The following is a 15,167-nucleotide window of genomic DNA, read 5'->3' on the forward strand; positions in this document are numbered from 1 at the left end:
ATGATGCCTTTTTCAGGGAAGGCCTTGATTATTTCAGCAAGACAATGTCAAACCACATTCTTCATTGTACAGCTCCGTATTAAAAGAGACTGTGTGCTAAACTGGCCTGCCTGCAGTCCAGACCCATCACCCACTCATAACATGTGGCACATTCTAAAATTAAAAATACAACAAAGGAAACCTTTCAAATCACTTTCAAAACTACAGCAATTGGTCTCCTCAGACACTTACAGAGTGTTGTTACAAGGAGAGGTGATGAAACACATGCCCCCCTCCCAACTTTCTTGGAACATGTTGTTGGCATCAAATTGAAAATGGGCATATATATTCCAAAAACAATAAAAATTTCTCAGTTTCAACGTTTCATGTGTTGGCTTAGTACCATTTTCGATGTAATACAGGGTTTAAAGATTTGCACATCATTGAATTTTATTTTTATTTACATTTTGCAGATGATCCGCTGTGGCGACCCCTAAAGGGAGCAGCCGAAAGAAGAAGAAGAAGATATTTTTCCAATATGTTAAACTACACATAGTGAATTTAAATATAAAAGGATTTGTTCATTTATTTTCACTTTGGAAATCAGCACAACATGTCATTTGAACAGAGTGCAGAGGGCATTATGGCCTCACTTGATGCTGCTCCACATTCTATTTGCAATTTCCTACAAGATTTTTATAGACTGTCTGTGTAATTGAACACCTATGTCAGTAATGGATCCACTTGATCCAGCTTAAATTAACTACATTCACTGATTAGAAGGTTTTCTGGACGTTTTAGGACATACAGTGTATTTATACAGTAGAGTAATATACACAGTAGAAACAATACACAAAGCTTTGTGTCAAACATAATTATATCTAACATCAAAAAAAAATGATGCAGCACAGCTGCTGTTACCTTCACAGCATTTCTACACCCTTAACAAAGGAACACTATTTTTCCTCTCTCTGTACCTTGTACGCAATGTTATCCTTAATGCTGATTGGGACTCCATAGAGAAGGCCATCTCTGTGGGACTCGATTTCTGACAGCTGCTTCACGCTTTCCATCAGAACGTCAGTGCTGCAGTTCAGTTTCCTGTTCACCTCCAGAGCCTGTAGACCAAATCACAGGGACATCCTCACTACCGATCAATCAAACAGATCCACTATAAACTAGCACATTAAGATATTTACAGGGCAGGTCATGCCAAATGATCAACAAGCACCACTAGGACTGAAGTTAAAAAGACATCAACAAAATGTCATATGGTAAAAATTGCTAAATATATATACACATGCAAAAGTTTGAAGATCATGTTTTGTTGATTTTCTAAGTGAAAATAAGTTAACACATCCTCCACAGGAAACAAACTTAAATATGGTGCTTTGGAAGAATGATGTACACTGATTAGGCATAACATCATGACCACCTCCTTGTTTCTACGCTCATTGTCCATTTTATCAGCTCCACTTACTCTATAGGTGAACTTTTAAGCAAAAGAACACGAGAGTGCGTTATCACATAATAACATCATTACATGCCATGGGTCAGAGATAGCAGTGCTGCTGGATTTTTTTAAACAGTTTACCTCGCGCTCTCTCACTTACACAGCACACAGCACAGCACTGTGTGCTGGATGGGTGGGAGCCTTCATGATGCCAGTGGCCAGATGCAGGAAAAGGGCCACTGGCATCATGAATGACCCCACCCATCCAGCACACACACTTTTTGTTCGGCTCCCCTCAGGTAGGAGGTTGCGGAGCATTAAGTGCAAAACAACCAGACTGAGGAACAGCTTCTTCCCTGAAGCTGTAAGACTCTTAAACTCCAATTAGACAATCACTGCAACGGCACTTCATGTCCACTTATTTATTGCTGCTTTACTGAATCAGTGCCTCCACTAGATCATCCCTACACATGTCACTTTATACATTACCAGCATTTAGATGTACACCTCCTACCTCGTACTCATACTGCTGCGGTCCATGATGCTGTTATTTGTCCACCCCTTTATTTGCACCTTCTATTTATTGTTTGTTACTTGGGAGTTAACTGGACAGTGAGTACGTTTCGTTCCACCTAATGTACCACATGTGATGTGAATGACAATAAAGCCTTATCTTATCTTATCTTAACAGTTTGCAGAGTAAACGTGACACATGTGCGTGTCACATTTCTTTCACTCCATTTCAAATTCTGATATCTTACTTTTTACTCCACTACATTACGCGGAATCTGTCGTTTCTTTTGGCTGATGTGTGTATGAAAACATAACATGTCAAAACACAAGAACACTGATCATACAGTGCACACAGTTTTGAGATTGTTTTGACCTGTTGGTCATACCGACCCAGTGCAACCATACAGGTCAACATCAGTGCAGAAGCGAAAATTTCGAACCCAACTTTGTGTAAATAGACCATAATGTAGAAATGCGTCCACATATGCAGTCGTGACTGACGCGTCTTTTTTCTAAATTTATACAAACACCATTTCATTTTATAGTGAGCTTTATAGATAATTGGTTGCGTTTTGAGGGCAAGCCTGGTCTTATAGGTAAGGATGGTGTCCACCCCACGCGGGAGGGTGCTGCCTTACTTTCGTGCAGCATAGCACATAGTCTTTTAGTTAGTCAGCATAGTAGTGTAAACCGCTGCTGACAATCCAGAGCCGGGACCAGGCCGCAGACAGACAGGCTAAACCGACCGTCTGCGATCCGCCTTGAGGCGTCAACCAAGATTAACCTTATTGAGACTGTGTCTTTGCCCCGAATTAAAACTAAATTTAATCATAGAAACTCAATCAGCCCGTTTAAACAACCTAATCAACATATATCTGTATTCTGATGATAGCACTAACACCTTAGATCTAAAACTTGGACTACTCAATATAAGATCACTATACTCTAAAGCAGTCATTGTTAATGCAATTATAATCATGATCATAAATTTGACTTTTTTTGTCTTACTGAAATGGGTTAGACCAGATGAATATTCAGCTTTAAATGAAGCCACGCCTGTAGGCTATAATTATGCACATAGGCCAAGACTAACAGGCAAGGGTGGTGGAGTCTGTGTAATATACCAAAATACTCTCGATATTATTCAGAAACAATGCGACTCTTTTACTTCCTTTGAGGTCCTTTCCATTCACGTTACAAATCCGGTCACAAAAAAGAAGGCGTTCTCATTATTTAACATTTACAGACCACCAGGGCCCTACTCTGAATTTTTAGAAGAATTTAGTGATTTCCGGGCTGTGTGTAATGATAAAGTAATAATTGTAGGAGATTTTAATATTCACTTTGAGAAGGTACACGACCCATTAAAAAGGGCATTTACCTCAATCCTAGACTCTTGTTGGTTTTACCCAAAATGTAACAGGGCCGACACACTACTGTAGTCATACGTTAGATTTAGTTTTGACACTAGGTCTTAACATAGACAAGCTTAATATCCTACCGCAAACCTCAGCAGTCTCCGACCATTACCTAATTTCATATGAACTATGTCTTAGCCATAATATATATACGTCCCCTCGTTATTCAACAAAGCGCTCAATAAAACCTTTTACCGCCCTACAATTTATAGAAAATCTCCCAGAGCTATCAACGCCAGTTTTCACACCATCAGACCCAATGGAGCTAGATTTACTAACCAATTATTTAGAAAATACCTTCCGATCCACTTTAGAACATGTGGTGCCACTTAAAAAGAATAAGGCAGAAAAAGCCCCGTGGTACAACGATAAAACCTGTACCTTAAAACAAACAGTTCGGAAACTAGAGCAGAAATGGCGACAAACCCAGCTGGAAGTGTTCCACTCTGCCTGGAAGGACGGCCTTATAGAGTATAGAAATGCTCTCACTGAAGCTCGCTCAGCATATCTGGCCTCGCTGATCGAGAATAATAAGTATAATCCTAGAGTTCTGTTTAATGTGATTTCCCGATTCACAAAAAAATCAGGCAGGTACTGAACCAGAAATCCCAGCAACTCTCACCAGTGAAGTTTTTATGGACTTTTATGGACTTTAATAATAAAATTGAAAATATTAGACAACAAATTCAACCCACAGTATTAAATACAGCTTGGCTGTCATCTGACTTGGCTGATATAAAACAAAACACAGCTGTAGAAAAAAGCCTGGAAATGTTTTACCCCCTCCCACAGCTGGAGCTAGAGAAGATTATCTCCTCAGCAAATTGCACAACCTGCATACTTGATGCAATTCCCTCAAAATTACTCAAAGAAGTACTGCCAGTCATTATAAACACTATTTTAACTATAGTAAACTCGTCCCTTAGTCTGGGCCATGTTCCCAAAGCTTTTAAACTAGCAGTTATCAAACCCCTGATCAAGAAACCAAATCTTGATGTCACCGTTTTGTCTAATTACAGGCCTGTTTCTAACTTACCGTTTATATCAAAGATCTTAGAAAAAGCTGTGGCCCAACAACTTAGTTCATATCTACATAAGAACCATATATATGAAAAATTCCACTCTGGATTCAGGCCACACCACAGCACTGAGACGGCTCTAGTTAAGATAACTAATGATCTTCTTCTTGCCTCTGATCAAGGCTACGTATCCCTGTTAGTGCTACTTGACCTTAGCGCAGCTTTTGATACAATAGACCACAATATTCTCCTAGAAAGGTTAGAAAACATGGTTGGAGTCACAGGGACGGCCTTATCATGGTTCAGATCTTACCTATCAGAATGTAATCAGTTTGTTAGTGTAAAACAATTTATTTTCCAGTTATTCAAAAGTAGATTTGGAGTTCCGCAGGGCTCTATATTAGGACCTTTATTATTTACTCAATTTTTGTTACCGTTAGGCACAGTTATAAACCATGGCGTGAACTTTCATTGTTATGCAGACGATACTCAACTGTACATATCAGCCAAGCCTGATGACAAATACAGGTTAAAGAAAATGGAGGACTGTGTAAAAGACGTGAAATGCTGGATGTTATGGAACTTCCTTTGGAAATTAGCAAGAAGTAAATTACCAGATTTAATCTTAAATCTCGCCGACTTTCCAGCCACACCTGGTTTAACAGCAAAAAATCTCGGCGTTATAATAGATTCAGATTTATCATTCGATCAACACATAGGCGGCATCACTAGGACAGCTTTTCTACATCTTCACAACATCGCCAAGATCAGAAATGCCCTGTCCCTGCGTGATGCAGAAACACTAGCACATGCCTTTATTACTTCTAGGCTAGACTACTGTAACGCACTACTGTCAGGATGCACGAGCAGGAATTTAAACAAACTCCAACTAGTCCAAAACGCCGCAGCCAGGGTCCTCACTGAAACTAGAACATCTGATCATATCAGTCCAGCGCTATCATCACTTCATTGGTTGCCTGTTAAATTCCGTATTGATTATAAAATCCTTTTATTGACTTATAAAGCCCTACATGGTCTTGCTCCTGAGTACCTGCAAGACCTTATTTCTCATTATGAGCCATCACGACCACTCAGATCCCAGAGCGCTGGCTTATTAATAGTCCCCAGAATTCAGAAGGTTTCATCTGGGGGAAGAGCTTTTTCTTATAAAGCCCCCAAACTCTGGAATGATCTTCCAGAAACTGTTCGGGACTCAGACACAGTCTCAATCTTTAAGACTAGGCTGAAAACACACTTGTTCAGTTTAGCTTTTGGTAGCTAATGTTCCCCCCTAGATAAAGGCGGCAGATCCAGGGGTCCATGGACACAGGGAACTATAGTAAACTGAGACGCTGGTGCTGTCGTCCCGCTGCTCGCACGCGGTCACTCAGGTCTGTGGACGGTGGAGCGGAGGGATGCCGAACTGTTTCAGAGTGCTGCCGTGTCTGTGTGTCCTTCTGGTTCTCTCCTGTTAGTTAAGCTGTCATAGTCAGATCTGCCGGAGTCGTTAGCCAGACTCTGTAAATGTTCACATTCCCTGTTTTACGTACAAACAGACAGAATAAAACTAATTCCCTCTCCCTGCTTTCTTTCCGAGTTTACAATCACCCACATGTCCGGCTGGACACCGAAGGACGACCGACTGTCGAGCCCTCCTGCTACCCACTTCAGTCCAGCTGCCCACGCCCCAACCACCTGCCTTGGACGAGCTGCCCGTCCTACACTGATGTTCTCATAGACTCCAAGCTATTCCTACTACTAATAATACTGCTATTAATATTAGTAGTATAATAACTCTGTAGGTAGTCTGACCAGAGGAGGATGGGTCCCCCCTGGTGAGCCTGGTTCCTCCCAAGGTTTCTTCCTCAGTTCTGAGGGAGTTTTTCCTTGCCACTGTTGCCCCTGGTTTGCCCACCAGGGGGTCTTTACATTTTTTACATTCTTGTTAAAACTTTGTCTTTTCTGGAATTCTGTAAAGCTGCTTTGTGACAACATCCGTTGTAAAAAGCGCTACAAGTAAATTTGATTTGATTTCATTTTATAGTAAATGAGTTTGGGCTGGTTTATGTTTATGAACAGACGCCTACAGATCAACATAGTAAAGGAGCTCATCTGTGATCCTGAGTTTAAAGCCAGTTTTTATTCAACTTAAACTTGGAACTAAGTTGTAAATAAATCTGAAACTGAAACTTTGCTTGTGTGTAAAAAGTGATTTCAGAGCCACTCGGTTCTCCCTGATGGAAACTGTTTACCTTCAGTGTTTTGTGCTTATGATCATTTTAATAGACATTAATGACATTCTATTAAAATAGTGGTTTACCAAATGTGACACTGGAGGATTTTCACCTAAAATTAATTGATGAAGCAAGACTCTTGTTACAAAAACGATAATAGGATATTAGAATCATTATTACTCATTTAGTATTTTTACTTTCAAAACTTAAGTACATTTGAAGTGGTGGTCTAAAGGGAGGTCTTCTACTTTTACTTGAGTAATATTTTACCTTGAGTATCTCTACTTTAACTCAAGCACATGGTTTGTGTAATTTGTCCACCACTGTAAAAAAGATATGATCAGAAAAAGACTGTTCAACTTGCTGTGGTTCAGATGTCCTATAGATTAAAAACTGTGAAATAATGTAACGCTGCAAAAATGCTGCAGTCTCACAGAAGATCGGTTATATATCCAGTTCCATATATAGTCATAAAAATGGGGCATAAGTGTCTTTACCTTGCTTATTCTCAGTTAATGGTTTGCAGAGTAAACGTGACACGTGAGTCTCGGTCTCACATAATGTACTGAAATGTAAAGCCATGGTCTGCAAGAACATGCAAACACATGGTACAGTAGTGACATAAATCCCATTTGGTGGCCAAAAAAGCATGTTTCTCCATAGACATGCATTCAAATGACATTTTACCTTGCGTTCTGACAATTACTTTTCCTCAAATAACATTTCAATCTGTATTTAGTTCAGTCGTCTGCAAGAATTTGGACCAAATTGATTTGGTTTTGTTGATTTTCTAAGTGAAAACAAGTACACATTTGCTACACAGAACATATTTTAATGTACAACTGCTGTTTATTTGCTGCTAGTATAATATGTACATAATTAAAAATAATGTTAAGCTCAGCAAAAAAAATGAAATTGGAAACTATACTTTGCAGAAAATGTCGAGTTATGATGTGTATGATCCTTGTTAGTCATGTACTTGTGTTAGTTTCACGTTCAAAGACACATTTTAAATCACGGTCTTAGCAAGTTATTCATCTGTATCTGCAGTGATCAGCTCTTAGCCATGAGTATGTGCGTTAAATGAAATTAAACAGGTTAAATTCTGAGTGGAGGATGTTAGCTACTGTGCACAATCCATGGCTCAGGTTAGTTAACATTTTGTTACACACTGTTCATTTTACAGCTGCAGGTCTCTCTCTCACACACGATATGCCCTTATATTGATGCTGTACCGATTATGATTACAAATGAAGAAAGTTCAGACCTCTGCCACCCTGAGCTCTGACAAGAACTCCAGAGCGACCCACACCTAGAATACAGTCCTACAGAAACCTCCCTAAAACCTTTCATTTTTAAAGTATTATTACTTTTACAGTAAACATTAAATTTACTAAATTGTCTGTTACAATGGTAAAAAGGTATAATGTAAATATATCCTCAAATGTGTGTCAATGGTGTTTAGGCTAAGTATGTTTTTCTAACTTAAGGTACCCTTGAGTGTACCTTTTTTCTGAGAGTGTATATGTGGTGTCTTCTTTTATCCCAATATTATGGAAGTCTAAATGGTTTACATATGCATCATGGCGATGTAGACTTGTAAGTGTGTGACAGAAAGGGGACACACAGAAGAAACTTTAATGTCTGAGGAGGTACAGAGCTGTAAAAGTTTTGAACCACTGACTTAGAAAGCCAACAAAACATTTCATTTGACTTGGGTTTTTAAGCTTTTGCATGTGATTGCATGTACATCTCGCCCTGCCCCTTCTGTTACTGCCATAACCCTCCAATTTGCTTCAGGATTAATAATTCTGTCTGTCTTTCTCTTTCTCTGTCTCTCTCTATCTGTAATATGAATTACACATTCCCATTCCCTCTGAAAGTCAAGACTTCCAGGTAATACTCTGTTTACAGAGCTTCCCTGTGGAAAAATAAAATATTTTATATGGGTAAACCACATGGGTTGACAACAAAAGCTGGGTTTAACAATTATGTCTTAAAACACCTGATAAATACTTGTGGGCAGACCAGTACAACTGTTCAAAATGTGATGTTTGTTAAAATGGATGCATATTATAGGCTATTAAAGACCATATGAATTGATGAAGTCATTTGATGGTTGTAGTGAGATGTGGAACACTTCATAATGCCTGCTCTAAACTGCATGTGGACTGAACCTTGTCCATGTAGGCATGGAGCACAGCATCAGGCTGCAGGGATCCCGCTCTTATCTGCTTTGTGAGCTTGGCCAAGGGAAGATCCACAATGGGACTCAGATCAAGCCCAGGATTCTGTTAAAAACAGTAGAGAAAGGAATACAAAGACAATATCACGTCCCAGTAAACAGTAAACTGACTAACTGATGGTTAAAACACTGTACAGGTTGTATATTCATTCATCAGTTCATTCATGTGTTTTGCACAAACCAAGACGCTAGTATACTTTTCTCACATGCTGTTGTTCTTTCATTGTCTCAGCTCAGAAAACATATACATGCGTATAATATGAGTATTTTATCTTGCCCACCGGGGTTTCTGTACATTCTTACAGTCCTGTTGAAACTTTGTCTTTTCCGAAATTCTGTGAAGCTGCTTTGTGGCAACATCCGTTGTAAAAAGCGCTACAAATAAATTTGATTTGATTTGATGGCAGAAAGCTCCTGGAGTTTAGGACGTCTGAGAAACACTGCCTGCACAACAAAAACATGAAAACCAGCTTGCTGTTAATGAGAAGACTAGATAACGGCTGGCAAAAGCAGGTGCATGCAGAGCGTGCGCCGACTTGTCCGGTGTGTAAGAGGGGATTTGTGCTTTTTTTACCTTTTCCTTGAACTCTTGCACGGTCTGCTGTGCCTGGCTGAGTCCTGCATCTCTCCTTGCCCGGGCTCTCTGGATCTTCTTCTGGACCTTCTGGTGCCCAAGCCATTTCAGGAATGTCACAGTGACCACAGTACCACATATGAGAGTAGCCACCAATGATGTCCATTCACGATTCATGTCTGTCATGAGCTGTCCACTTCACTTCCAGAAAGACAAAGGTTTGTAGCCGTTTATATTATCAGTGCAAGCGAAAGTGGAAGGTGTGGTGTGAGGACTACGCAATACGCCCAGCCCGTTCACCGTCCCGGGAGGAGAGACTCCTCCACAACAGTAACTCACCACGAACAGCTTACAGGCTTTACGGCATGAGAACTGAAGATCTGCTCTGGCCAAGAACAGAGTGTCTACGGGATAGACGCCTTGGGGACACAGCATAAGCGCGACGTCAGGCACCACAAAGCTGAGGGACGTTCCCACCGGACAGTCCTGTCTCTGGGCTTTCGGCTTACCAAGACATTGTAACGTTACTCTGTGAAGTGTCCGCCCTATATGGCTGTCCTGCACTCAGCACACGAAGGTCACCGTTACCTGTAGGTTAACAAAGCACCCCAAGAGAACGAGGCGCTGACAGTTCCGTCCGGAAGCGGTGGGGCTCGTCATTTCTGCTCTAAATTACACCCCGAGTTATTCTCTGAGATGTAAGAATCACCAGACGCGTTGCTGCTTTCGTAAATACGTGTAGCAGGGCAGCCTTTGCGAACTACATATCCCTAAGGCTTTGCGTGGGGCCGCGTGGCCGGAGGCGGTTTAAGGAGTCCGGCCACTTCCTATCCCCGCCCTACCCGTTCTCTGATATGGAGCATTTGACCAAAATCAGTTTATAAACGCTTGAACGTTTTTACTGTAAAACAACACAGTCATTTCATGAACAGTACACATCATAAAACATTTTAACGCCGCTGTTTAACCGAGTTTAAAACGCACCTCAGCTAGGTCCATGACGTCAGCGAGTGCGAACAGCCAATGAGCTGCTCCGCTCGCCAATCAATCATCGCTACTCTCTAGCAGTAAAGCCCGCCTCCTGCTGCCCGAAACCCGTCTGCTGTAGAAAAAAGGAAATATATCTGTGAGTTTGTTTTTTTTTAGTGAAATACATCCTTCTGTTTTCTACAATTGCAGGACCATTCTGGGCGAGTGATTAGAAACTATTTAACTGTTCGTTTTTAGCCGTTGAGCTTCACTCCCATTCATTGAGGACTGACTCGCGGGCGCCCTCTGCTGGTTACTGGGAGTGGCCAGGCTCCTTATAAACGGGCTCGCAAGATCTCAGAGCAAGAAGAGAGGAGAACTACCGCTCACCCGAGCGAGCCCCAAATTAATGGCCCAAGGGCTTATGGGACGTGTAGTTTATGCATTGTACTACAATTAGCGATCATGATTAAATCTCCCCTAGAATTGCATAATTTAAGAACACCAATTTACCAACTGTTTTAATCATTTAAACTGTAACATACGGGGCTTCTGTTGTAGAAATTGTCTATAGTGTTAAATCAGTGACGTCTAGTCATGTTGGTTTGTCTCTCGCTGCCGCCCCCTAGCGCCTCGCTTCAACACTGCAGGCTCTGTATTTTTGGTGTCGTGCTTCACGTTTCCGCTCGGTGTCACATTGTCCTCTACCGCTGCTGGCGAGCTGTAGGACGAACCCGCTGAAATCATGGTGTTCGAGGAGAAAATGATCCTAAACGGAGACCCAGATGAGGTGAGGGCGCGTGTCGTCGTCTCTAATTATTATTGCTGTGTTTTGGTTGAGAAGGAGTGACTGCAGCTCTTCCCGAGGTTCTGAGGCCTGGAGCAGAATGAACGCCTGTGCCGGAGCCGGACTTCACTTTACAATGAGCTAAAAATCAAGCGCCGCTGTTACATTCAGCTTTATAAAGCCTTCACTACACTGCTATAACACTTACCGAGTGAGCCTGTCCAGCAGGTTAGTGAGGTCAATGCCCAGCGGGGTCATTGTGCCTGTATGTCCCGTCAATCATCTTAAAAGTACCCTGCTACAAAGAAACTCCGACCAGTTTTAGATAATAAAAGCGCAGGGTGGAGGTTTTTAATCAAATCTATATGGTGTTTAGAGTTATATAAGTGGGGCAGATCATCACAGCAGGAACACTCCTCCATCTGTCTTGTCACAGCTGTGTGTAATTTGCCTTTTCACACACTTTTCTCTGTGAAGCTGTAAAATGTTCTGCTGCATCTCAATAGTAGTTTTTATTATCATCATATACAGAACAAATACACAACAAGACAGACACGGAAAAGTGGTCTAAATGATCATTTCACCCATGGTAGATGGAAGGTCATTAGACAGGCCTTTGCCTCTGAAGATGGAGTGATATTTACATATTCCTTGCGTCTATTTCTGATTCTGATTTATTGTTTCATTTAGGAGGAAGAAGAGGAGGAGGAGGAAGAAATGGTGGTATGTAAATTATTTTTTTTATCATACAAACTTTTGCACAGGAGTGTCCAGTTCTTGTTCTGATGGGCCAGAACTCCAGCATAATATTAATTATTATTATTATTATTATGGCAGTTCGGTTTCTCTGCTCAAACATACCTGCTTAACATGTTAATTAACTGTGAGTTGAATCAAATGTTTGTGTAGTGAAATCACCAGACTGTGCTGGACTAGGACCCTCCAGGACCAGAGCTGAACACCCCATTATAAGGAGTATTTAGCTGAAACTACTTTATGGCTACTCTGTAGTCACGATGTGATTCTATTGCTAGAGGTTGTTATTCAGATACACCTTCCAAGAGGTGACGGTGAAAAACTTGCCTGTTATATTGACTAAAGTGAAATACCGTCTTCCTCACGTCAACATGGTGATGACAGAAACATCTAATGTATTGTGCGGCCTTGGATCGCATACAGCTTCATAAGCCTTTCAGAATGTGGCATTTAGAATTGATTGTGCGTCTGTAGGATCCTTTAGAGACGATCAGGCAGAAATGTGAGGAGACAGAGCACTGTGTCCACGCGCGGGAGAAACTGGAGGCCTGTGAAACCAGAGTGGGCTCGCGGTCAGAGACCACAGAGGACTGCACTGAGGAGCTGTTCGATTTCCTGCACGCGCGTGACCACTGTGTGAGTAGACCACTGTCCTCACCTCCTGGTCAAGCTAAATGTTTTTTAAATGTTAAGTGAGAAGTTTATACTGAAATATATTTTTCTCAATGTTTTAGTGCAGTTTCTGTTTATTTGCTGAGCTTATTTCAAAATGTGCCATTGTTTGTTTGTTTTTTTTCCTTCAATATGTTAAATTAAGCAAGTAAGTTGTAATTTTGCATTAAAATGTGCATGCACTCATTTTACTGTCACACTCTACGCACCTTATTTGGTGAATAAGGGCCAGTTTGACAAAAGCAAAGGGGTGTAGTTGATTCATGTACAGTAGATTGGAGATTCTGGGCAGAGAGTTAAACTAAAACCTTAAGGCCAAAAATAAATAACACTGAACTTCACTCTATAACCCAGATACATATAGTAAAAATGTTGGCTGCCTCAGTCTTTATACAGATCACTAGAAGGACATGTAGAATGCTAACTGGACTAGCGGTATTAATGTGTGTACCTCAGGCAAATATCTGTGAAGTTACTCTTCTATTAATGGCCATTTTCCATCTGCAGCATCACAGCATGGCTGTATGCCAGATAGGGGTGCACCGATTATTCGACTTAGCCGACTGGCGATTGGTTGGTGACGTCATTACACATCTTTCTCGCGCTCACTAGGAATGTTTTAACATTACTGCTCACCGGAGAGTTAACAGCAGTGTGGAGCGAATCTCAGAAAAAAGGTTGTCTGTTGTGCTATTTGTAAATCCGAGCTCATTTGGCTACGGGAGCTCATCTTCCATGTCGGCTCACTGCATCGAGAAGATTAATCTCGGTAAGATACGCCGCGTCCCAAACTGCATACTGGCTACATAGTGTGTTAAAAAGGGCATATACCAGTAGAAGTGCCCTCATTAGTGTAGTGTGTGAAGTACAGAAGTGTGCGGTTTGGGACGCGGCAATAGTTTATAAATTCCGTCCTGCTTCATGTTGTGAGCTGAGCTGGAACGTTCTCTGTTTGGAAGTGCTGCCCTCTGGAATCGCTAACGGAGCTGGAGCAGAGGAGCAGGTAACTAATATTCGCAGCGACCCTGTTCACACTCCGGATAACGATTAACAGTTTCAGCACTGCATCGGCGTCTTAACACCGAGGCCATCGGTCCGTTCGAGTTGGGAACACAGGAGAACGACTGCAAACAGGTTCTCTGTTCTCCGGGAATACAAAGGGTTACTGTTGGAATGAAACTTTTAACAAAATCATTCACTTAACTGTTTATAGAGAACAGCTTTTCCACAAATCCGTCCCGAGTCAGTGAAAAGTTAGGCCCATGTTGCTCCCTGTACTTGTACTGCCAGTCACAGTGTTGGCCATAAGTGACGGGTGAATGACAGGTCGACTTTTTTCCAGTCAACATCGTCACCTACTAATTTTGTAATTGTTGCAGCAAATCACAGCAGTTTGCTCGATATGAACACTTAAGTGTTAATCTCTCCCTTTTGTTTTTTCTAGGTGGCCCACAAGGTTTTTCATACAGTTAAATGAACCCCATCAGACCCTTATCAACGCTTCTAGATGGATGTGCTGCTCCAGCGTCATCTATAGGCAGTGGTGTGATTGCTGATAGGTTTTTCAGTTCAGACACCCTACTGTATCCAGCAGCTTGTCTAATGTGATAATGTTCATGCATTGTGAATAAAATGTTATGTGTACATCTCCAAAATAAAAATTAGTATATAATGATTGTTGTCTACAGTGGTGAATCGGCGTTGAATTTGCTGCAAAACATTAGGATACCTTGGATTGCAGTTCTGAGGGAGGGAAAATGTCTATGAAATGTGCTCAGTACACAAGTACAGGCAAATTTTACGGGTGTTATTATTGGTAGTGTCTAACTAGTGTGTACATAAATCACAAGTCTGACTAACAGCCCTATTGAGGGTTTTTTTGTTTTGTGCTTTGTTTTTTTTTACATGCAAAATTTGACAGAAATATCAACATCAATTTTCACATTTCTCTTCACCCCACATGTGAACACAGTGCTACAGTGACAAATGGAGTACAGAATACTAGAGACTACACAGAAAACAGGGGACAGTAGAAGAGAAGATGGAATGACTTTTTCAGTTACAGTGTACTTTCCAAAGCTGTTTATCTGTACGCTTTTCAGGTGATTCACACTTAAAACAGTCATGCTTATTTGGTGTAAAACTCCAAGTCTGAAAATGAAGTTTCACTTTGGCTTATTTACTAGTCAAACTGCTGGACACAGATCCATTGTCATAGTTTTAAATGTGTAAGCAGTCAGAATTTGACATGCTTTGTATTGTAGTACTCCAGTGACGCATATATATATGTATATATATATATATATATATATATATATATATATATATATATATATATATATATATAATGCTTTTGTTCTAAGATGGTGGCAGTTGATCGTCGGTGATGGTGTTATTAAAAACTACATTTTTGTAATTGAATCCATAAGTGAATACTATATCTTCAGTTATGTTTTATATGCACATTTTAAGACGGTCGAGACTTTTATTTGCGCTGCTCAGTGTTGAAAAAAGAGGGCTTTTATTTTGAAATGGTCCCTTCCTGCGG

General features: G+C 40.9%; 2 protein-coding genes across 3 annotated transcripts in view; one reads left to right on the forward strand and one right to left on the reverse strand.

The window, feature by feature from the left end:
* LOC108438035 (fatty-acid amide hydrolase 1) overlaps positions 1-10,271 on the reverse strand; it is a 33,853-nt gene extending 23,582 nt beyond the window's left edge. Inside the window, exons 1-4 of one of the 2 annotated variants that reach the window (XM_037534860.1) lie at positions 9,436-10,269; positions 9,143-9,305; positions 8,794-8,907; positions 957-1,097 (exon numbers count right to left, since the gene is read on the reverse strand). In XM_037534860.1, the coding sequence (XP_037390757.1) occupies positions 957-1,097; positions 8,794-8,802 (150 nt within the window). In that variant the 5' untranslated portion in view covers positions 8,803-8,907; positions 9,143-9,305; positions 9,436-10,269. Of the gene's footprint in view, positions 1-956; positions 1,098-8,793; positions 8,908-9,142; positions 9,306-9,435 lie in introns of both variants that reach the window. The other variant, XM_017715531.2, reaches the window with a different exon arrangement.
* A 767-nt stretch (positions 10,272-11,038) lies between these two features.
* Positions 11,039-14,294, forward strand: LOC108438034 (cytochrome b-c1 complex subunit 6, mitochondrial). The gene is made up of 4 exons (XM_017715530.2): positions 11,039-11,194; positions 11,882-11,914; positions 12,422-12,583; positions 14,064-14,294. Exons 1-4 carry the CDS (start codon positions 11,150-11,152, stop codon positions 14,094-14,096), a joined length of 273 nt encoding a protein of 90 aa, XP_017571019.1. The 5' UTR covers positions 11,039-11,149; the 3' UTR covers positions 14,097-14,294.
* Positions 14,295-15,167: the final 873 nt, after the last annotated feature.

Source organism: Pygocentrus nattereri, chromosome 26 (genome assembly GCF_015220715.1).
Source record: "Pygocentrus nattereri isolate fPygNat1 chromosome 26, fPygNat1.pri, whole genome shotgun sequence".
Lineage (NCBI taxonomy): Eukaryota > Metazoa > Chordata > Actinopteri > Characiformes > Serrasalmidae > Pygocentrus > Pygocentrus nattereri.

Coding starts and splice junctions, on each gene's coding strand:
- LOC108438034 (XM_017715530.2), top strand. CDS start 11,150: ATGGTGTTCGAGGAGAAAATGATCCTAAACGGAGACCCAGATGAG. Junction 11,195..11,881: donor TAAACGGAGACCCAGATGAG/GTGAGGGCGCGT, acceptor TGTTTCATTTAG/GAGGAAGAAGAGGAGGAGGA. Junction 12,584..14,063: donor TGCACGCGCGTGACCACTGT/GTGAGTAGACCA, acceptor TGTTTTTTCTAG/GTGGCCCACAAGGTTTTTCA.